At 52.2% G+C, this 23,068-nt stretch overlaps 2 protein-coding genes across 5 annotated transcripts; both read right to left on the bottom strand.

Annotated features, from left to right (window-relative positions):
• Positions 1 to 1,679: 1,679 nt before the first annotated feature.
• Positions 1,680 to 12,477, bottom strand: PLIN5 (perilipin 5). Of its 4 annotated transcripts, XM_043466257.1 has the most exons (9): positions 12,395 to 12,457; positions 11,897 to 11,948; positions 11,328 to 11,409; positions 10,275 to 10,470; positions 9,200 to 9,282; positions 8,417 to 8,597; positions 6,814 to 7,013; positions 2,925 to 3,044; positions 1,680 to 2,693 (listed from the first exon to the last, which is right to left on the bottom strand). In XM_043466257.1, exons 3-9 carry the CDS (start codon positions 11,385 to 11,387, stop codon positions 2,163 to 2,165), a joined length of 1,371 nt encoding a protein of 456 aa, XP_043322192.1. In that variant the 5' UTR covers positions 11,388 to 11,409; positions 11,897 to 11,948; positions 12,395 to 12,457; the 3' UTR covers positions 1,680 to 2,162. The 4 variants fall into 4 exon arrangements, with proteins under 4 accessions (XP_043322192.1, XP_043322191.1, XP_043322193.1 ...); XM_043466256.1 differs by lacking the exon at positions 11,897 to 11,948 and having other exon boundaries at positions 11,328 to 11,542; positions 12,395 to 12,477; XM_043466258.1 differs by lacking the exon at positions 11,897 to 11,948 and having other exon boundaries at positions 6,814 to 7,010; positions 12,395 to 12,468.
• A 1,132-nt stretch (positions 12,478 to 13,609) lies between these two features.
• On the bottom strand, positions 13,610 to 16,685 carry LRG1 (leucine rich alpha-2-glycoprotein 1). Its single transcript, XM_043466259.1, has 2 exons — positions 16,553 to 16,685; positions 13,610 to 15,256 (listed from the first exon to the last, which is right to left on the bottom strand). The coding sequence occupies exons 1-2, from the start codon at positions 16,603 to 16,605 to the stop codon at positions 14,245 to 14,247; spliced, it is 1,065 nt and encodes a 354-aa protein (XP_043322194.1). The 5' UTR covers positions 16,606 to 16,685; the 3' UTR covers positions 13,610 to 14,244.
• Between the last annotated feature and the right edge of the window lie 6,383 nt (positions 16,686 to 23,068).

A 23,068-nucleotide genomic window follows, 5' to 3' on the forward strand; every position in this document is an offset into this window, starting at 1 on the left:
CTGGGTTGTTTCCTTGGAGCCATCACTGTGTTTGCCAAACAGCTGGGGAGCAAAACAAGGGCATCTCCCAAACTGTCTCCCCTCCCCAGCCAATGCTTCCCAAAGGTGGCAGGGAAGCGGGGGTGGGAAACCCAGGGTGAGCCCCTCCCTCTCCCCACAGGGCTGCTGCAATGCAGCAAATGGGGAGCAACCCAGTAAAAATAACAAAAATGATCATAAACACTGAGTCAGATCCCGTCCCTCCTCTGCCCACAGCCCTCCTCCCCACCTCCCTGGGGGTAAAAACCCAAGTGTACCCCACCTCCCACAAGACTGCACCAACTCCTGCCCCATCCCCTGCCCCCTGTCTCTCCCCCTCCTCACTCTGCTCCACACAAGCCTCCTCACTGCTCCTCCAGGACACCAGGCACAGTCCTGCCCCAGGGCCTTTGCACAGGCATGAGCACTGCTGCCTTACTCCTATTTTCATACCCATTTCACAGAGGAGAAAACTGAACTTCAGAGAGGCTCACTCGCTGACCCATCCGTTTGTAAGCAAGGCGGGGACTCAGCCCCAGGGCCTTCACTGCTGCTCCCTTCCCCCAGATTCGAGGACTTACCTCAGGCTCTTTCTCTCCCTTCAGTTCTAGTCAAACTGATGCCCCATAGCCAAGTCTCTGCCACACGCTCTTTCCATGTATCATTCTGCTCATTCTCACTGAGCCTGGCCCTCCAGGAGCCCCAGCCTCTCAGGGAAAGAGAAGCCAAGGCTGCCTGTGGTTTATATCCAGATAGAAAGGACTTGGAGCTCCAAAAAGGTGGGCTATGGAGGGTTGGAGACATCCCACAGGAGTTGAGTCAGGGAAGGCTTCCTGGAGGAGGTGGCACTGGGGCTGGGCTTGAGGATGGATCAGATGTAGCCAAGAGAAAGATGGGAGGGTGGGAAGGTGTTCCAGGCACAGCCTGAACAACGGCCCTGAAGTGGGGAGATGTGCACAGCTCCTTGGGACCACAGCAGTGTCTGAGTCGTCCCAAGGATGAAACCGAAGTCCTCAAATGCCTGAGGACTGAAGGCATTTGAGGGAGTGAAGAGTGAGGAGTGAAGATAGTTGGTCTGAGGGCAACAGGGATGTTCCTGAGCAGTGGCAGGGAGGTGAATCTAGCTGGTGCAAATTGGCTGGGACTCCCACAGTCACCCCTGGGCCAGATCCCAGGGAAGCCAGGGGCCACCCTGACCTTACCACATAAGACTGTGGTTTCCCAACACCCTGAGCTGCCTCAGGGCCAGCCAAAAATGCGGTCAGAGGACAGGAGGGCCCCCATGAGACTGGCCTGTGGCCCTTGCCCTGCCTCTGTCTCCCCCATCCTGACCGGTGCAGCCAGAGAAGCCACAGGGAGATGGGCATAGGAGCGGCTGCACCCTCTGATCCCTCCTCCTCTTGATCCTGCTCCTTGTAGTTTCCCAGACATTCATTTATATTAAAGTGTGAATGACTTCCATTCCAGGAAGCAACATCTGAATGCTTCACCCAGGTGGGTGGGGCACTCTCAGTGGAACTCCAGGCAGGAGGTCAAGCTCGTCAGGGTGGCATCATTCCTTTCAAGTCTCGAACCCCGGCTCATGCGATATGGTTGCACACCTCCGAAGCCCCCAGCATCCCACCACTGAGACCCACATCGGCTGGAACAGAGGCACTGGCCTCTGGACAACACCAATACTCTTTATTCTGGAGAGTAAATGCCAAATGGCTAAGCAAGTGGGGGCAGCAGGTCCAGCTGAGGACCCCTCAGTCCGAGATGGAAAAGCTGGGGGAGGAAAAGGACACTCACTCACTTTTCAAAGCTCCAGACAGAAGCATGTGCCTCTGCTTCTATCACATGGGCAAAACATGTGATCCTCTGGGGAGTTTTGATCAGCTTCTTAGGGTGGAGCAATGGGGACCACAGCCAGTGAAACCAGCTTGGGGCTAGTCAGCCTGAGTTACGTTCAAGTCCTCATATGGGAAAGACTAGGGGCGATCTGACATCAGTGACTTCAGTCTAGGATTCGGAGTTCGGTCCCCAACTCCACGCAAGAGCCAAGACCAAGGCTTCGGCTAGTAGTGCTGACGCATGGCCGCTAGGGGGAAGCAGGGCTCTCGGGGTGCAGGATGGCCTCCAGCTGCCTATGCGGTTCCATCGAGTCAAAAGTCCAGCTCAGGCATCAGAGTGTGCTTGGGGCGGCTGGGGGGCTCAGATTCCTCCTCGGGAATGTTCCCCGAGAGGACTGTTCCCTCCCCGTGCTGGGCCTGCCAGGCTCTCTGCTGGGCTGGCCAGTCCAGGTGCGCCCAGCGGGGGTCAGGCCCCCCGATGACTTCGTCCACCAGGGCCTCCAGGTCAGGCGGGGGTTCGGGCCGCTCCACGAGGATGGGTGCGAAGGGCCCCACCAGCCAGGGCAGGGGCACGGCCTGTACCACCAGCTCCAGCAGCTCGTCCACGCACGCGTGGGCCCGGGCCATGCTGCCCCGGCCCTCGGCCAACACGGCCGCTGGCAAGTCTCCGAAGCGGCGGGCGTCGGCAAAGGCTACCTGCAGGGCGTCCACGCTGCGCCGCACCTCGGCCACTTTCTCCTGGGCGCTGGGGGGCAGGCCCCGCACGCTGGTCTCCAGCGCGTCCACGGTACTCTGCAGCTCCCGCATCAGGCTGCGGGACAGCACCAGGGTCTCCAGCTCTGCCTGTGGGTGGCGTGGGTGGGAATGGGTGGGAGCAGAGGGCCGGGTCCTCGGTGTCACGGATGGACCCCTGCCGGGACCCCCATCTGCCTCAGTTTCCCTGCAGACACTCCAACCAGCTGTCAGCTGACCTCAGCACTTGATTGGAACCTGGCAGCCTTGGACCTACCCAGAGCCCACTCCCTTCCCTCCCCTCCTCCTCCCATCCCCCACCCATCTCCCACACCATCCTACCTGGCTGTGGCGCCTCCGGCCGTTCTCTAGGGGGCGCTGGCTCCAGTCCTCCCACAGCTCATGCACCTTCCCCGGGCTGGCCGGGGTGATGGGGGTCACTCCGCACTGCATGCGGTGGATCTGTGCGAACCAGGACCATGATAATCAGAGCTGGAGGGGCTGGAGAGTTGGGGGAACCAGGACCCCAGTCCTGGATCTGGCCTCAAAAAGCACTAGATGCAAACCTTCATGGCCTGCTGATCCAGCTTGGCTGACCCATCTAGTCTCTTCCCTGACCTTAGCCAAAACCTGTGACCTGAGGTTCCCCTGAAGCTCAGACTCACTGCCGGCCCTCTGCCCAGGCTGGTATCTCAGGTACACTCTCCCCGCCACCCATCTCCCCATCAGTTCATACCAGTTCATTGTAAATGTCACCTCCTCCAAGAAGCCTTCCCACCCCCCAAGCCTGGTTGGACCCCTCCTCTGGGTCTCACAGCATCCAGCATGCTCTCCTGTCATGACCCTTGACCCCTACTGGACTGTGAATGTCCTGGTTGGGGGAGGGGGGTCACTGTACCTTTAGTTCACAGGACAGGGCAGGTATGAGATGATTAACAGAAATAAACTGCGGTCCATCCATACAACAGAACACAGTCTACCCTCCATATTCGTAGGTCCTGCATCTGTGGATTCAGGGTTGCTTGAACCCACAGATGCAGAACCGGGGGATGCAGAGGGCAAACCGTACTAGGCCACTTTACAGAAGTGATTTGAGCATCTGTGGATTTTGGTATCCGTGGCAGATGGTCCTGGAATAAATCTCTCACAGATTCTAAGGGATGAATGTATTATGTCACCTTAAAGAGGAAGGAAGTGCTGACAGGCTAAAACAGGGCTGAACCTTGAGGACATTCAGTCAGTTCAATCACTCAGTCGTGTCAGACTCTTTGCAACCCCATAGACTGCAGCATGACAGGCTTCCCTGTCCATCACCAACTCCTGGAGCTTGCTCAAACATGTCCATCAAGTCGGTGATGCCATCCAACCATCTCATCTTCTGTCATCCCTTTCTCCTCCTGCCTTCAATCTTTCCCAACATCAGGGTCTTTTCCAATGAGTCAATTCTTCGCATCAGGTGGCCCAAGTATTGGAGCTTTAGCTTCAACATCAGACTTTCCAATGAATATTCAGGAATGATTTCCTTTAGGATTAACTGGTTTGATCTCCTTGCTGTCCAGGGACTCTCCAAGAGTCTTCTCCAACACCACAGTTCAAAAGCATCAATTCTTCGGCGCTCAGCATTCTTTATGGCCCAGCTCTCATATATATACATGACTATTGGAAAAACCATAGCTTTGATTATATGGATCTTTGTTGGCAAAGTAATATCTCTGCTTTTTGATATGCTGTCTAGGTTAGTCATAGCTTTTTTTCCATGGAGCAAGCATATTTTAATTTCATGGCTGCAGTCACCATCTGCCATTTTTGGAGACCAAGAAAATAGTCTGTCACTGTTTCCATTGTTTCCCCTCTATTTGCCATGAAGTGATGGGACTGGCTGCCATGATCTTGGTATTCTGAATGCTGAATTTTAAGCCAGCTTTTTCACTCCTCTCTTTCACTTTCATCAAGAGGCTCTGTAGTTCCTCTTCGCTTTCTGCCATAAGGGTGGTGTCATCTACATATCTGAGATTATTGATATTTCTCCCAGCAATCTTGATTCCAGCTTGTGCTTCATCCAGCCTGCATTTTGCATGATGTACTCTGCTACTAGGGGCTTCCCTAATAGCTCAGTTGGTAAAGAATATCCACCTGCAATGCAGGAGACCTCAGTTTGATTCCTGAGTTGGGAAGATCCACTGGAGAAGAGATAGGCTACCCACTCTAGTATTCTTGGGCTTCCCCAATGGCTCATCTGGTGAAGAATCTGCCTGCAAAATGGGATACCTGTATTCAATCCCTGGGTTGGGAAGATCCCCTGGCGAAGGGAACAGCTACCTACTCCAGTATTCTGGCCTGGAGAATTCCATGGACTGTATAGTCCATGGGATCACAAAGAGTTGGACACGACTGAGTGACTTTCATTTTCACTTCACTCTGCATATAAGTTAAGTAAGCAGGGTGACAATATACAGCCTTGATGTACTCCTTTCCCAGTTTTGAATGAGTCCATTGTTCCATATCCGGTTCTAACTGTTGCTTCTTGACCTGCATACAGACCTCTCAGGGAGGCAGGTAAGGTGGTCTGGTATTCCCATCTCTTGAAGAATTTTCCACAGTTTGTTGTGATCCACATAGTCAAAGGCTTTAGCGTAGTCAATAAAGCAGATGTTTTTCTGGAATTCTCTTGCTTTTTCTATGACCCAACAGATGTTGGCAATTTGATCTCTGGTTCCTCTGACTTTTCTAAATCCAGTTTGACCATCTGGAAGTTCTCTGTTCATGTACTGTTGAAGCCTAGCTTGAAGAATTTTCAGCATTCCTTTGCTAGCACGTGAGATGAGTGCAATTGTGCAGTAGTTTGAACATTCTTTGGCATTGCCTTTCTTTGGGATTGGAATGAAAACTGACCTTTTCCAGTCCTGTGGCCACTGCTGAGTTTTCCAAATTTGCTGGCATATTGAGTGCAGCACTTTCATAGCATCATCTTTTAGGATGTGAAATAGCTCAGCTGGAATTCCATCACCTCCACTAGCTTTGTTTGTAGTGATGCTTCCTAAGACCCACTTGACTTCACATTCCAGGATGTCTGGCTCTGGGTGAGTGATCACACTATCGTGGTTATCTGCCTCATGATCTTTTTTGTATAGTTCTTTTGTGTATTGTTGCCACCTCTTCTTAATATCTTCCAATTCTGTTAGGTCCATACCATTTCTTTCCTTTATTGTGTTCATCTTTGCATGAAATTTTCCCATGGTATCTCTAACTTCCTTGAAGATATCCCTAGTCTTTCCCAGTCTATTGTTGAGGACGTTATGTGCAATGAAACTGGCCGACTCCGGTGCTCACAGGTGCCCTCTGGTGGCTACTTAAGGAAGGACAGACTGTGGGATCCAGGATGGGCAACCGGGATCAGGCCTGCACCCAGGTGGAGGAAGAGGAGGATGAGTGAGGGTTTAGGGTAGACTTTGAAGGCAGAGTTAACAGTACTGATGTGTCGGATGTGGGAGAGGAGGTGGAGAAGAGGGGAGTTGAGGGTGATTCCCAGGTTTTGGCTTGAGCCCTTATTAGGACAGGGTTGCCATCAATTGAGCTGAGAAGGATGCAGGAGGAGCAGGTTGGGGGCATCTGAACCTATCAAGCCCAGAGAACATGTTCCTCTGGAGAGGGAAGGATGCACAATGAGGGGAGAAGCAGGGTTATGAACTCGAGAAAGTCTGGGGAAGATTGGGGTTGGTGATGAGAGAGCCTGAGGTACCTTCATCACTTTTTCCATCTACCCTGAAAAGTAAAAATGAAAGTCACTGAGTCGTTTCTGACTCTTCGCATCGCCGAGGACTGTAGCCCGCCAGGCTCCTCTGTACTCTGTCCATGGAATTCTCCAGGCAAGAAAACTAGAGTGGGTAGCCATTCCCTTCACCAGGGGAATCTTCCCAACCCAGGGATCGAACTAAAATCTCTTACATATCCTGCATTGGCAGGTGGGTTCTTTATCACCAGCGGCACCTGGGAAGCCTTCCACCTACCTTAACCACCTGTAAATTCCAACTCCTACTTCCCCTCCTCCACAAAGCCCCTCCGAACCTCTCCAGGCTTAGCCTAGAGCCCCACCAAGTGCCTCCAGCCCCGGGTCCCTCCTCTGCCCCAACCCTGCACATACATGCTTCCGCCTCCACCTTCAGACCAGGCACTCAGTCCACGCGTGCTGGCCCGCATCACAGGGTCGGGGAGGCGAGCCAAGAGCTCTCACCAGCTCCAGGGTCTCCTGCAGCTGGGCCAGCGTGTCCTGGGCATGGTGTTTCTTCTGCCTCAGTTTCCCCAGAGAGTGCTCATACGCCAGGTGGCGGAGCCGCGTGGACAGGGAACCCAGGCGCACGAAGTAACCCTGATGTTTCCGCTGCTCTTCCACCGAGCCCACTTCCGGGCCCTCAGCCTCCGCCGCCAGCGCCGCTGGAGGACAGAGGAGGCGGGGAGTCAGGGTGGCCTCGCCCTCTGCCCCTGGGTGGATTAGCGGCCAGGGCACGGGGGTGGGGGGAGGTGGGGACTCGCAAATTTAGAGTTCCCTTCTACAATATCAACTCATTCGACCATCCCAAAACCCTACGATGTAGCCACGATTATTAGTTCTATTTACAGACGAGGAAAACCAAGGAACAGAGAGGTGGAGTCCCACAGTGTACAAGAGGCTGACCTGGGATTCGAACCGAGGCAACCAGAACTACTCAACTTGAATACTAGGTCTCTTTACCTCGGTTTTCCTCATCTGTAAATGGAGCTAATAACAGTAAAGAATTGATTACGAGTGCGTGGCACACAATAGGTGCTTCAAAAATGCCTCACAGGGACTTCCTTGGTGGTTCAGTGGTTAAGATCCCGCGCTTCCATTGCAGGGGGGTTCCATCCACGGTGGGGGAACTAGGATCCCGTATGCTGCGCCCCATGGCCAAAACATAAAGTAAAATTTAAAAATAATGCCTCACAGCCTTTCTGCCAAGGAGGGAACACGCCCCATATACCTCAAGTGCTATGAAGCAGGCCTGAGAAGTCAGATTGTCTCCAGGGCCGGAAGACAAGATGTAGAACCTTGGAGAATGGTGGGGTTTAAGGAAACCACGTAAAGGGTAGGATGCTATTCAACCCAAGTTTTTTTTTTTTTTTTTTTTTTTGAAGGCATACCAGAAATCAGGTTTTGTAGGGCAAAAATCTGATTTTTTTTTTTTTTTTTTTTTTGTCATAGCACACAGCATGTGGGATCTCATCTCCCTGATCTGGGATCAAATCTGAGCCCCCTGCATTGGAAAGCAGAGTCTTAACCACTGGACCCCTGGGGAAGTCACCAAAATATGATTTTAATTTTTATGTATATTTATTTCTTTGGCTGCCTTGGGTCTTAGTTGCATCATGCGGGCTCAGCTGCCCTGAGGCATGTGGGATCTTAGTCCCTGACCAGGGATCAAACCTGCATCCCCTGCATTGCAAGGCAGATTCTTAACCACTGGACCACCAGGGGAAGTTCCCAGAAATCTGATTTTTAAATGAATGAGATGAATTAAACCATTTTAAGGGCACTGCATAGGACAGATACTGCAACATGGGGTGCCACGGTCTGGAGGGCCACCAGTTTGAGACTGTGGCCCTCCAGTCTGTCAGTCCAGTCCACTCTTGAGGGTCTGGGCAGTCAGATTTCTACTAGGATGTGGGCCAGGAGCCATGGAAGTGGACTGGAACCCTGTGTTCCCTGCTGATCTGCTGTGTGGCCTTGGATGAGTCTGCGACCTCTCTGATCTGTAGCCTCTAGAGGTGGGCCCTGGGCAGGAGGATTCAGGCGCGAATGGGGAGGCTGCTGGTCTTACCGAGCTCCTCCTCAGTCATGGGCAGGAAGTGGTCCACCAGCTCCTCTGACTTTTCCAGCACGACATCCATGGCGTGGCTCATGGATCGCTTCAGCTCCACACTCCAGCGGCGGCCCTGCCGGGCCAGGCCCACCATGCCTGTCACGCCGCTGGACACCACACCCTTGGCCGAGGTCACCACCTGGCAGGAGGGGTCAAGCTCCAGGTGCTGTCAGCCTTGGTCTCCCTTCCCTTGCCCCCAGCTCCGGCGGGCTGTGAGGCAAGGACCCCTGGCCCCTGACTGCCTCTGGGCCACTATTTCCCCCTCTTTATGATTTTTCTTTTTCTTTTCTTTATGTGGACCATTTTAAAAGTCTTTATTGAATGTGGTATAGTATTGCTTCTGTTTATGGTTTGGTTTTTTGGTCAGGAGGCACGTGGGATCTCAGCTCCCCAACCCGGGATCGATCCCATACCCCCTGCATTGGAAGGAGAAGTCTTAACCACTGGGCCACCAGGGAAGTCCCACCCCTTTTATAAAATGGGGGAAAATCAGGTCTGTTTCTCATGGGGTTGTTGAAGGGAGGCTTAGCACCAGCTGGCACATATTAAGTGCTCAGTAAACATGGGTGTCTAATTGACATCTAATTTTCATCTGGCTGGTGTTATCTCAAATTGACTGAAGCCTGACTGGGTCCTGGCCCAGGTATTGAGGTTGGGTCTGGGAGGAGGCTGCATTTCTCACTCCCACCTCCACTGCCCCCACATAGGTTCCCACATGATCTGGCAGTGCTGGGGGGTTACCGTCTCTGAAGGATGCTGGAGAAAGGGCAGTTTCTCTTCCAGCTTGTCCAGGCCCCTGCAGGCAAGATCATTCACTGTGGCCACTGGAGACAGAGAGGCAGGGAGTGAGAATTGGGGAGATGTCAAGGGAACTAGGGACACTCAGAGAGTCATGGACAGAGGGGATGCTGGGGGACAGGCAGAAAAAAAGAGATAGAGACACACACAGGGGGAAAGAGATAGGGAGCGGGGCACCTGGCTGGTCCCCTGCAAGGGGCTGGGGACCCTGAGGCTGTGGGTGGGCCACCAGGCGGGACCCTGCCTCTCTGCCCTTCCCGCCTCAGCCCTGCCATCAGTGCTGCCAGCACCAAAGTGACTCCTCACCCATGTGCAACTCAGACACCTCAGCAAGCAGGTTCAAGATCACACAAGCCAGCTGAGAAGGGAGGGTGCGGCCCTGGGTTGGGACCCTCAGGTGATCCCCTTCCTCAGTCAGATGTAAGACCAGGGATCTCTCTGCCCCCCACCACACCCCTGGATTGGACCCCTGAGGTGGTTGCAGGCTCAGGATGGGTGGGGGCAGGGACAGAGGGGCAGACAGGGGAGAGAACTCGGACAGCAGAGGGACCCAAGGCACATCAGGCTAGTCAAAGGGAGGAGGACAGTGAGACAGACAAATGGGAACCAAAGGGGTGGACACATAAACAGCTAAGAGCAGGTAGCCAGACGATCAAACTACAGAGGGACAAATAAGAGGGGAACAGAGGGGAAGATGGGAAACAAACAGGGGGGAAGATGGTGCAGGCAAAAGGACCCAGCAAGGGTGATGCAGGTCGGGGAGACAGAATTTAGGCTACACTGTGCAGCAGGACTTCCCTGGGGAAGTCCAATGGTTAAGACTCCATCCCTCCATTGCAGGGGGCACAAGTTTGATCCCTGGTCAGGGAACTAAGACCTCATGTGATGAGGGGCGTGGCCAAAAAGAAAAAAAGACTGCAGAGGCACATTCAACTCAGGGGGTTCCTTGTAGTGGAGCGTGAGAGGGCAGGGCAGTGGGAAAAGCACAGGACCCAGGACACTAGCCAGGGGAACTCACGCTGGGGCTGCAGGTGGCTGAGCAGTGGCTGGGCATGGTCCAGGGCTCGGGTGGTCAGGTCACACACGCAGTGCTCAGCCAGGCGGCAGGCGGAGCCCAGCAGCGGGTGTCTGTCCTTGGCGGCGCTGTAAGCCTCGGAGACGGCAGTGCACGTGGCCCTGATCAGGGGAAGGGCAGCCACGCGCTGCACCACGCTCTGCAGGAAGGAGTGGCATCAGAGGGGTCCCAGGTGGAGGTGAGGGGCTCAGCCACCAGCTGGAAAGCCCGATCTGGGCCAGGATGAGGAGGAGAGGAAGTGTATTGAGCGCAGCTGCTTGCAGGCAATGGAGACCCTCATGGAGGTGTTTAGGGCTCTGGTTCTCAACAGCAGACACACAGCAGAACTAGTTCTGAAGGAATTGGTCTGCTCCAGAAGTCTGGCAGGCTACAGTCCATGGTGTCACAAAAAGTTGGACACAACTGAACACACGTGTGCGTGCGTGCACACACACACACACACACACACACACACAAAGGGCATAGCCTCTGGACCATCTGAGTTCAGTTCTGGTTCCGACGCTTCCGAGCTGTATGAACTTGGGCAACTATGTGAACTGCTCTGTGCCTCAGTCTCCTTATCTGTGAAATGGGCTTCTAGGGCTGTGAAGGGGATTCAAGGAGTCATTGTATATGAAGTGCTTGAACCAGTGAATGATGCAGACTGTATGCTGTGATTGATGCTGTTATTGTTGTTGTTATTGTTTTGTTGAGAGTGCCATGATGGTGGACACAGAAACAGAGAGATGCAGGCAGAGACCCAGAGATGGCAGAGGGAGAGGGTTGAGCAGAGGCCAGGTAAGCTGGTTGGGAGCGTCTGGAGAGACTCTCCTCCCTGGGCCTCATTTTGCCCCTCTGGGAAATGGGTAGAATGGGCCTCCCCCAGCCATGGTCCAAAATGCCCTAAGAGTAAGGTGCTCAAAGCAAGGGGGGTGACCCAGTCTGAAACTGTTCCCTGAGGGGGCTGTCCCCCTACCCTCTCCTGAGCCAAGCTCTGTGGGAGACACAGCCCCTCACCTGCTGATCCTGCTCCCACAAGCTGGGTCCGGGGGCCTGAGCCGCTTCGTCTTCTGACATGCCTGCTGCAAACAGGGTCACCCTGGGGGGTAGGACAGAGTGACAGGCCTTTGCACACCAGCCCTCCCAGCTCCCGCCCAGGCCCTGGGTTCTGTCTGGCTGGGCTTGGTGACCCAGGCAAGTCTTGTCTCCTCTTGGGGTCTCAGTTTCCTCACCTGTAAGATGAGAAAATGATAATACCGACCTCAGACAATGCATGCACAAGGCACTGCACACAGTAGGTGCGTACTTCCCAGGTGACTCAGATGGTAGAGGATCTGCCACAATTCAGGAGACCTGCTGGGTCGGGAAGGTCCCCTGGAGAAGGGAATGGCTACCCACTCCAGCAGTCGTGCCTGGAGAATTCCACGGACAGAGGAGCCTGGCGGGCTTTTGCAAAGAGTCGGACACGACTGAGCGACTAACACTTTCACTTCAGAAAACCTCTGGCGGGATGGGGGCATGGTAGTGATTCAAAGCATGGGCTCTGGGGGGAGAGATACCTAAGATCGAGTCCTTCCTGCCATTACCTGCTGTGTGACTTTGGGCAAATGCCTTCACCTGTGTGGGCTGCTTTCTCCTCTGCAAAGTGAGGGAGATCCCTGTTACCCCCAGCCCAGGGATGGAATCGTGCAAGCAGCCCCCAGCAGGGATGCAGGTGGAGTGGGAGCCACAGAATACCAGTAAACTCACAGTCCAGTCTGACACACAGGGAAACTGAGGCACACAACAGGTCCATGCTGGGCCCAAGGTCACTCAGCTAAGTAGACTCAGAGAGAGAGTTCGACCTCAGACTCCCTGCCTGCAGTTCTTCCCCTGTCCCCACCCCTGCGCCCTTAGAACCCTATTCCTCGCCCAAAAGGGAGGGTCCTGAGCTTTTGCCAAGTGGGACAAGGGTCTCAGCCACCTGCTGCGGCCTATCACATCCCACCTCTTACCAAGCCGCGGGACTCTAGCCCGTCCACCCACCCACTGGGGCCCCCGGGGACCTGCAGGGCGGTCCTGGACGCCGCCCGCGCGGCACTCACCTGGGCGCGTTCAGCCTCGGCCCCCAGGTTCCGCCACAGACCCTAGACTCGGACTCCAGTCTCCGCCCCCAGTCTGCCCCGCCCGCCTTATAGTGACTTGGGGGCAGGGCCGCGGGGGACTGACCAATGGAGAGAGGCCATGTGGGGGCGTGCCCGGGGCGGGGCTCCAGGCCCCCAGCTCTATGCAGGGGCTCCCAGAGCGCCCCACAGTTGTCATAGCAACTTGGGGGTGCTGACTACACAAGAATTGAGCTACTTTCCTTGGCCCTCACTGCTGTTGTTCCAGAGACGGTGGAGGGCCATCACAGCCCCCCAACCTCTTCACCCAGTAATCTTGGGCAAGTCCTCAAGGTCTTTCTTTTTGCTTTTAAAAATCTGCCACTTAACTAAGCCAGGAGAGAGGTCGGCTCATTCCTTTCGATCCCCATTTTACAGATGAGCAAAGTGAGGATCAGAATGCTTAAATCAGGAAATTCCCTAGCAGTCCAGTGGTTAGGACTCTGCACTCTCACTGCTGAGTGCCCGAGTTCAATCCCTGGTAAGGGAGGTAACACCCCAAAGCCGCGCAGCGCTGCCAAAAAAAAAAAAAATGTTTAAACCACTTGCCTCGGCTCACCTAGCAATTGAGGGAACTGATTCAAACCCAGCTCTGCCAGACTCCAGAACCCTGGCGTTCATTGCCACAGTTGAAATGACCACCCATGTGGGCATGACCCTTCTTCCAGGAGATGCAAAAGAACAGCATGCCCCAAACATCCCAGGGACCCCCCAGTCTGACCTCGAGCCCCACCATACACAACATTGTGTTAGCAGGTGGCCCTGAGGTTCCAGAGCTGTGAAAACACAGTCCCCTGGGCCCCTGCCCACTTGTTCAGCCCCATCCAGCCTTCCCACGCTTGCCCTGGGCTTCTGCCCCCTCCCCGATTATCTCAGGCCAGCGTGAAAAATTGTTTGGAGCTCTGAAGCAATCAGGTTTAATTTAAACCTTCCCCAGGACAAGCTCTGGCAGGAATCCACTGGTAAAATGACACCCTGGGCAGTGGTCAAGGTTTTATTTCCAGTTAAGTCCAGGGATGGGGAGGGGAGGAGGAGATCAAATCCCAATGGCTATCCATTTGGGATTTCATGGCATACCTCTCCTTTCCTCCTTCTGCATCCTGGAGACCTAGGAATTTTACTTGAGAGATGCAAGGAGCACAGTGAAACCATCTACTTCTGTTCAACAATTATTTATTAGTGAAGCTCCACATGATGCAAAGAGCCAACTCTTTGGGAAAAACCCCGATAGTAGGGAAGATTGAGGGCAAGAGAAGAAGGGGGAAGCAGAGGATGATCTGGTTATTAGATAGCATCACTGACTCAATAGACATGAATTTGAGCAAACTCCAGGAGATTGTGGAGGACAGAGAAGCCTGGCGTGCTACAGCCCATGGGGTCACAAAGAGTCAGACAGGGCTTAACAACCACAATCCAGCCTGACTCCAAGCTGAGTGATGCTAGGTAAAAGGAAATCCAGTCCCAGGTCCTGCACTCAGAAAACCACACACAAAGCGGGGAGACAGAGCCAGATTGAGACAACTTCAGTGTGGGGCCAGGGCAGGCTGGAGGAGCCAGAGACCAAGAGGTCTGAGAGATAGAGGGAAAGAACTTTCTGGAAGAGGATACAGTGTGAGCAAAGGCAATAAGGAAGGAAGGTTCAAGGTGTGTTTCTGGAAGCCTGGACGAAACAGATCCCAGAAACTATGGGAAGCCCAGTCTCACCCTTAGAAGGGGGAACTATTTGCTAAGTGGGGTGCACTGGCCTATGAAGACTTGCCTCCCCACCCCAGCCTCATGCCCCACCCCGGGCTTCAATGGGACCCAGCCACAGCCAGGAGCATCTGGCCCTTCAAGGCCTCAGGGCCGGCACAGCGTGTGTGATTCCGGAAGAACATCTTGTCTTCGTTGGCCACCAGCCAATGATAGAGGTCGGCCAGGTTCTGGTCACAGATCCAGGGGTTGCTAGAGATGTCAAAGCCATCCTTCAGGTTCCCGGCAGCCTTCCCCAGGGAGGTCCAGAGGCCCGTGGGCACCGTGGTCAGCAAGTTGTTGGAGAGATCCAGCATGTCCAGTTTCTGCAGACCTCGGAAGGCGCCGGCCGCCACCGAGGCCAGCCTGTTGTCATTCAGGAAGAGGTAGCGAAGTTTTGGCTGGGGTGCCAGAAGGCGCTCTCCAAGCACCTGCAGTCTATTGCCTTCCAGACGCAGCCGTTCCAAGTTCAAGGGGCCCCTCAGAAGGTCAGGGGGCAACGTCTGCAGCTGGTTATTGCTAAGATCAAGGGTGAGCAGGTCGGTGAAATTCTCCAGGAGCCCAGGGGGCAGAGACTGGAGCTGGTTCTCGGACAGGTCGAGATGTTGTAGGGCTTTCAGGCCGTGCAGCCACGAGGCTTCCAGAAACTTCAGCTGGTTTTCCTTCAGCACCAGAGTGCAGAGGGCAGCTGAGACCCGGAAGAGGCCAGGGGGCAGCCGGGTCAGGGAATTGTGGGTCAGGTCGAGCACCTTTAGCTGGGGCACGGGCAGCAGGAACTTGGGGGAGAGGTTCTCCAGTCGGTTGGTGGAAAGGTGGAGTTCCTGGAGGTTAGGGATGCCTTGGAGGAAGTCGGCAGGCAGCTGAGTCAGGTTGAAAAACTCCACGGCCAGAAAGATGGTGTCAGCTGGGAGGCTTTTGGGGATTTGGGCAGGTGGCTGGCAGGAGATGGAGCTGCCATTGACCGAGGAGGACACCAGACAGGCTTCAGGATTTGGGGTGACCCCCTGGGCTGAGACTACAAATAGCAGCAACAGGAAGAAGATTCTAGAAAGATGGGAGTCCCAGCCCACCAGGCTGCAGGCAATGACAGAAAAGACCTTAATAAGTCAAAATTAAGATATTAGATATCCAGCAAGATTAAAAATACACCCAGAATCTGCCTGCTTCTTACCATCTCTACTCTCACCAACCTGGACCCTGCCACTTCTTTGCTGGGCTGGAATAATGGAGTCACTTCCGCTCTTAGCTTCCACCCTCGCTCCCCCCGCCCCCCAGAGCTGCCCGGAGTAACTCCTGTTCCAGGAAGAATTCTAATTCTATGAAAGCCTGAGTTTCTTAGTCTGACCCTTAAATACTACCCTTTCCTAGTGCCAGTCCAACCTCAATGCGCTATTAATTATTTGCAGTTTAACTTGCTAATTTCTTCTGCTCTCACTTGTTTCTTGGGTTATTTCTTAGCTCCCTGGTTCCGTGTTTTGAAGGCAGAGCCCACAAACTTTTATTCATCCTGCAAACCGCCAGCTCCAATGCCCCCTCCTTTCCACAAAGCTTTCTTGACCCTCCCAAGAAGAAAACTGTTTCCCCTTGGGAAACAGTTGGGGCTTCTGCTCCTCATGGTCCCTCCAGCAGTGATGCCCCAAGCCCAGCAGCACTAGAGACCACCTGAACACCCTTGGTTGCTACAACCCATGGACCACTTGGGGTTCCTGTGCTGTGTGTATGTGTCAACTACAACTTGGCACCTACCGTCTACCTCTACAAGGATTAACTCATGTGCTGCTGCAGCTGCTGATTTTCAACAACCCCTGAAAGGAGTTCAGGGTGGAGAGCAGAAATGAGGCACTCTGTGCTCGGGGGTGAGGGGTGAGGTGGCAGTGGGCGGGGACAACTGACAGGACAGGTCTTCAGGTACTTACTTCCAGGAGCTAGTTTTATGCGCCCAGTCCTTGTATCTCCTTTTATCTAGAAAAGCACTAAAATCCTTCATAGTGACGAGTGCTCCCTGTGACTAGCAGAAAGTTTCTACCAAATATATACATATATATATATATATATAGGCTTGATTGCATGTACTCCCCCTTCACAAAATCACATCTATACTGACCTCCCCCCCTGCCTCTTTGGAGCAGTCTCTCAGAGCTATCTGAGGTGCTGTTTCCCAGGTTGCAGTCCTCATTTTGCCCCAAATAAAACTTAACTTATGTCGACATATGGGAGTGAGTCTGTCCATTGGAGCAGCCTGACTGTCAGTCTGCTCCAGCCTGCAGGCCAATGTCTGAACCTGGAACTTCAGTGGGTCAGACAGATTGTCCGTATGTCTCCGCGGTGTTGATATCAGTTCTGCCCAGGGCGGGTGGGGTGGGGACCTACCTCTGTTTTCGCTCTGGGTTCCAAGAGGACATGGTGGCCTCTCTCTTTTCCATCCAGGTTCCCTGGGTCTGGCAAGGTGGCCTTAGACCTGTCTAAGCTAGGGGCAGGGGCAGCAACCATAGGGAAGTCTCCACCCACATCCTGTTCCGGATAGGGGCTGACCTGAGCCAGGCAGGGCAAAGGGAGGGGTCAGGATTGCAAAATTGCTTCCTGTCAAGGGGAGGACAGGAAGAGGGCTGCCTACCCCCTTCTTGACCCTGTTTCTGCCTAGTTTTTCTTTCCCCGAGTCCTGCTTTTGGAGAGTGGGTACCCAAGGGTCTTTGAGGCTGAGTTCCCACATCTCCTAACCTAGGAATCAAGGGTCAGGTTTGCAAGGTGCCAGTCTGTCCTGAGGGATGGGGACGTCTCTTGGAGCAAGAGGTACTATTTACAATAAATTTGAGCAACCTGGAAGCTCAGTGGAGAGAACAACAACAACAAAAAAAAAACATTTGTCTTAAATTCATGAGATATCCTTTTATTTTTTTAAATAAAATCATTAAAAAAAAATAGAATTCAAAAGCAAGTGATGCCAAAAGTCTCCACAGTCTTTGAACGATGGCCCGTGATAAATTGCTTCAGTCATGTCTGACTCTTTGCGACCCCATGGACTGTAGCCCACCAGACTCCTCTGTCCATGGGATTTCTCGGGCAATAATACTGGAGTTGAAGGAGGAAAGGAACAGGCCGAACTGACTCCATCTTGAAAAAGAAGGAAACTCCATCTTACATTCCCAGTGAACTTTGGACTATGTGCTTGGTAGCCATGGAGATCACATACCTATGGCCAAACAGGCCTCCCCGACTGATAGACCCCCCCATACCAAGATTTCCCTTCACCAGAAAGAATGTAATAATCCCCTATGTAGTCAATCACCTTTGTAATCTTTATGGGCCCATTGGTGTAGGTTACAATGAATAACCAGCTGACCCTTCTGATTATGAATCATGGCTGTAACCTGATTTTGTCTCCCTTTAACATTTTCCAGGCTAGGTTTAAGGAATTTGGGGATGTGGGCTTGAGCACATACACTTAAGGTACATAAGGTTTTCACAAAAGTCAGTCGGGATCCCTGGCTAAAGAGGTCACCCTGCCTAGGACCCACTGGTGTAATAAACTGCATTCCACAATCCACACTGTCCTTCTGAATGAGTTTGTTTCCCGGAGCATTTGCCTATAGCATTTGGTGCATTGGTGGTATACTGGCGAGCATAGCTGCTTTCCAAGCAGTTGACCTGGGGAACTCCTCACTTTGAGGAGACAAGTCCCATTTGGGGCCACTCCGAGGCCTCACGGCTCGGATCTTCTAGAGGGGGGAAGGTGCCTCGCCCTTCTGGAAAGATTCCATTCCTCAACGCCTGGATCTTTCATGTTAGTGCGTAGTGGATGACAGCAAGGTAGTTGAGCACTCAGGTAAGGAGGTTCCCACCCAGCAGGGTGGAAGAGGGGGCATGATAAAACCCCCTGGGAGGGAACGGGAAACATTGACCGTGAATGTTACAAGGAGATGATGTCTGCTAATCTCGAGGTAAATTACTACCAGGCGATTGCGAGAGGGATTTTGGGGGAAGAAACTTGGTCTTTGTGTGCTGGTATTCTGCCCTCCCTGAGGAGGTGTCCCATCTGCTGTGAAATTCTTGACCCCCTCAGAATTGTCAGGCTAGAAGGAGGGGGATACATAAGTGAGTACGAATTGGCTTTTCCAGAGACAGCCTGGGATGTGGGATATTTAACCCATCTGTGTTTTCATCTGCACCTGATCAAGCCCACCAAGGCAGAATGGACTTTAAAAGTTAACAGAGAAACAGTCCTGGACCACATGGTATTCTGGTTTGGCCATGCTGACGGGCAGGTGACGGCCATGGTGACGGGCAGATCCCTCTGGGATCTGGCAGGTAAGGTTCTTCTCACCCCAATTAGGAAGGAGGTGGAATGGCGATTTACATGTTTCATTGAGTGGAAATAACAGAAGTACTTAGGGTACCAAGAACTTTATAGACAGAACGAAAAGCAAAAGTAGAACAAGATCCGAGAAGGTAAGCAAGATGTGGGGAAGTGAATCTAAGGCAACTATATTGGAGTGCATGATTAAAATTTTTAAGAAGGGATTTGGAGGAGACTTTGGGGTGAAGATGACGCCTAACCGCCTCCACATACTCTGTGAGGTTGAATGGCCCCCTATGGGAATAGGATGGCCACCAGAGGACACCATGAACTTAAAAACAGTGGAAGCAGTCTATACAGTAGTCACAGGAGAGCCGGGTCACCGGTATCAATACCCATCTATTGACTCATGGCTGCAGTTAGCTCAAGACCCTCCTTCTTGGATGAGGTTTTGTATACAGAAGAGAAAGGGGAAAATATTAATGGCACAAAAATTAACTGGTGAAAAAAAGAAATTCTATAGGATTTGGATGCGGATGACCTGCCCCCTCCCTAATACTAAATGATAACTCGCCCGCTGCGGAGTGCTCCACGAGGACCGGAGGCCGCCTTAACCCCCGATCCAGGGCCAGGTGAAGTTCCCGCAGCAGCCGCTGCCCCTCCGCCAGCTTCTCTGGAGATCGGAGATCGTAGAGCTGCCATTCAGGCAGGCAACCTGTCCTTGAGTGAGGAGCCTCTGGTCAACGGGCCCCAGGATTCCGTCTCAGCGGGACCTCCCAAGCTGTTCCCGCCCCTCCCGGTGAGTATAGACGAAAAGGAGGAAGGAAACACAGGAATTAGACAGAGGCTGCGTTCTGCTCAGGAACACGGGGTAAAAACCCCCACTGCAGATGCCCCTCAGAGAGGTACAACAGCCCCCAGCTCAGGACGCAGAAGGACATTACCACCAGCCTCCCCTAGTCTATTATTACCAACCATTTTCCTCTATGGATATATTAAACTGGCAGAGACACACTCCTCCATACTCAGGGGAGCCACAAGGTATGATTAGACTAATGGAGACAATTTTTTTCAAACCCACCGCCTTACATGGGATGACATAATCCAACTGCTAGTCTCCCTTTTCAGCCCTGAAGAAAGACACGGGATCCTAATTGAGGCTAGAAAATGGCTAGGAGAAATGGCACCTGAGGGTAGGGTAAACCCACAGCGGTGGGCAGAACTAGCCGCCCTTGATGAGAGGCCCAACTGGGACTATAGCACAGAGGAAGGAAGGGGCACCTGGAGAGATTTGGGGTGGCTATTTTACAAGGCCTCAAGGCGGGGGGGGGGGCCTGAAAACCTATGAATATGGCAAAACCCTCCAAAGTGATTCAAATGGAAACCAAATCACCCTCTGAGTTCTACGAAAGACTGTGAGAGGCCTATAGACTTTAGACGCCAACAGATCCAGAGGCCACTGGGTCTCAGATGGTAATAAATGCAGAGCTTGTGTCTCAAGTCTATTCCGAAAATGTCAGATGAGGGGACACCAAGTGACTCATGAATTTTTATACATCCCTAAATGCTCAGTACCTTTGTTGGGAAGAGACTTACTGTCTAAATTGGGGGCACAAGTGGCCTTTTCCCCCCACAAAAGACCCACTCTTTTAGTGGGCGCAACCACCTATTTACTCTTCTTCTCGGTAACCCCTCAAGATGAAAGGAGGTGGCACCATCTTCCGGAAGGGAAACGAGATGAGTTAAACAGTAGAGAGAGAGAGAGAGAGAGAGAGAAGTTAACTCTGCAATTCCCTGAGGTCTGGGAGGAAGACAACCCCCCCAACCCCCCCACCCCCGCTCCGGGCTTGCAAAACAACAAGCCCCAGTGGTAATAGAACTCAAACCCGGTACAATCACATCAGCATCAGCCTTGGGCATGCCAGACCTTGCTAAGCTGTTTACGTGACTGAAGAGGAAAGGGTGGCTATGGGGGCGTTGACCCAGACCATGGGGACATGGGACAGACCCATGGCTCATCCCTCGAAACGGCTGGACAACGTTGCCACCAGGATGCTTACGGGCAGTTGCTGCGGTTGCCTTACTGGTCCAGGAGGCAACCAAGTTGACTTTGGGCCAAGATTTGATCATAAAAGTCCCCTATGAGGTAAATACTCTCCTGCGAGGGGACTCCCATAAATGGCTGTCGACATCCCGGATTACTCAATGCCAGGGACCATTATGTGAGAAGCCCCATGTTACTATTGAGCCTTGTCAGGCCCTAAATCCGGCCACTATCCTTACTGTGGGAGAAGGTGGGCCCTCACGTGATTGCAAGGAAATTCTAGAAGAAGTTTATGCCAGCAGACCTGACTTGAGAGACCAGCCAATCCTGGACCCAAATTGGGTCCTGTACACCAAAGGCACCAGCCTGGTGAAAGAAGGACGACGACTGTAGGGATATATAGTAGTCACGGAAGAAACCATCACTGAGGCTAGCTCTCTGCCATCACACTGGTCTGCTCAATGGGCCAAGCTATATGCTCTAATTTGGGCCCTCTAGTTGTCAAAAGGTAAGAAGACAAACATTTACACAGACTCTGGGTATGCTTTTGCTACTTTACATGTACATGGGGCTTTATATAAAGAGAGAGTTCTTCTGACAGCCAACGGAAAGGACATTAAAAACAAAGAAATCTTGATTCTATTAGATACTGTATGGGAACCTGAAAAGGTAGCAGTGATGCATTGTCGGGGTCACCAAAAGGAAGACACCCCACAAGCACAGAGAAACCGACTAGCAGAGAAAGCCACAAAACATGCAGCTGAGAAATTTGGGGCTGCTAGTGGCGTATCTGTCAGAACCTCTCAAAATGCCTGAGTTAACTTTGACTCTCCCACAGTATACCCTGGCCCAAGACCAGCTGGCTGAAGCAGAAAGGGCCACCAGAAATGAAAAAGATTGGTGGGAACTGTTGGATGGCTGGTTACTGGTACCCGAGGTATTAGCCCCCACGCTGGTAACTCAGGTTTACCAGGCAGCTTGCTTGGGACATGACAAAATGGAAGAATTAATTCGAAAATATTTCTTAATTCCACGACTTTCCTCCTTATGTAGAATGGAATCCTGGAACTGTTCTGCTTGCTGACAGGTCAATGCTGCCCCTGGACATAAACAAAAACCTCTAGGAATACAGTTAAAAGACACTCTACCCTTTGAACATTTAGAAGTGGACTTTACTGAGATTAAACCCTGCCAACACTATCTTTATTTACTGATCATTGTATGCACCTTCTCAGGATGGGTAGAGGCCTTCGCCACCCAAACTGAAAAAGCAAATGAAGTGGCTCACTGTCTCCTTCGAGAAATAATCCCCAGATTCGGGTTCCCAACCAGTATAGGATCAGACAACGGCCCTGCCTTTGTAGCCGACTTAATTCAACAGGTATGTAAAGCTGCAAATAGCAAGTGGAAATTACATACGGCATATAGGCCCCAGAGTTCCAGAATGGTGGAAAGAACCAACCAAACTCTTAAAGAGACACTTTCAAAATGGATCATAAAGACTGACGGTTCATAGATGGATTTGCTTCCAGCAGCCTTACTCAAATTAAAGTTAACCCCGCATTCCCACGGTTATTTTCCTTATGAAATTATCTATGGGAGATCCCCTCCTATAGTGAGACAGGTGTCAACAAACTTGCCACAGATAAGGGGAGGTGAGATTTCACACAGATGGAACAACTGGGTAAGGTAATAAAATCAGGTAACTAAGTTTGTACAAGAAAGAGTGCCGTTCCCCATTGGGGAACAGATTCACGAGTTTGTGCCTGGTGATCAGGTGTGGGTTAAGGACAGGAAACAAGACTCCTTGGCCCCACATTGGAAAGGTCCACATGCTGTTGTTCTAACCACATCTACGGCAGTTAAAGTTGCAGGTATCACTCCCTGGATCCACCATACGAGGGTGAAGAGAGCACACGACACAGACCTGGAGGATGCCGAGTGGACTATGCAAAAGGACCCCGCTGAGCCCCGTGAAACCAAGATCATCTTAAAGAAGAAGAGGTGAAACTCTACAATCAACTGCTGCTACAAGGACTTGCCGGTATCATCTTGAGACTAACCACAGTTTCAGCACCAGGAGGGACCTGTGCTATAATTAAAGTTGAATGTTGTGTATAAATTCCTGACTTCTCTGGCAATATATCAGCCACCCTAGATGACATGAAAGGTCAGGTAAAAGCTATGATTGATGATAATCTTCCTTTTTGGACTTTTGTTCTATCATGGGTAAAGGGTGATTGGTGGAAAACTATATTAACCATTGTTAAAGTTGTTCTGTTGATTCTGTTATGTGGACCTTGTATTCTCCAATGTGTTGTTGACTTTGTATCACAGAGGCTGACTTCATTTATCCAAATATATACCAGGAAATCTAAAATGCAGTACATTCCAATGAGTGGTACTCACACTGGAAGTTGAGAGCGTCAAAGGGGGTAACGAAGGAGGAAAGGAATAGGCCGAGCTGACTCCATCTTGAAAAAGAAGGAAACTCCATCTTACATTCCCAGTGAACTTTGGACTATGTGCCTGGTAGCCAATGGAGATC

Source organism: Cervus canadensis, chromosome 4 (assembly GCF_019320065.1).
Source record: "Cervus canadensis isolate Bull #8, Minnesota chromosome 4, ASM1932006v1, whole genome shotgun sequence".
Classification (NCBI taxonomy): domain Eukaryota; kingdom Metazoa; phylum Chordata; class Mammalia; order Artiodactyla; family Cervidae; genus Cervus; species Cervus canadensis.

Coding starts and splice junctions, on each gene's coding strand:
- PLIN5 (XM_043466256.1), bottom strand. CDS start 11,387: ATGTCAGAAGACGAAGCGGCTCAGGCCCCCGGACCCAGCTTGTGGGAG. Junction 8,598..9,199: donor TCCAGCATCCTTCAGAGACG/GTAACCCCCCAG, acceptor CCCTCCTGCCAG/GTGGTGACCTCGGCCAAGGG. Junction 7,014..8,416: donor CATGACTGAGGAGGAGCTCG/GTAAGACCAGCA, acceptor TCTGTCCTCCAG/CGGCGCTGGCGGCGGAGGCT.
- LRG1 (XM_043466259.1), bottom strand. CDS start 16,605: ATGGAAAAGAGAGAGGCCACCATGTCCTCTTGGAACCCAGAGCGAAAA. Junction 15,257..16,552: donor AACCCAGAGCGAAAACAGAG/GTAGGTCCCCAC, acceptor CATTGCCTGCAG/CCTGGTGGGCTGGGACTCCC.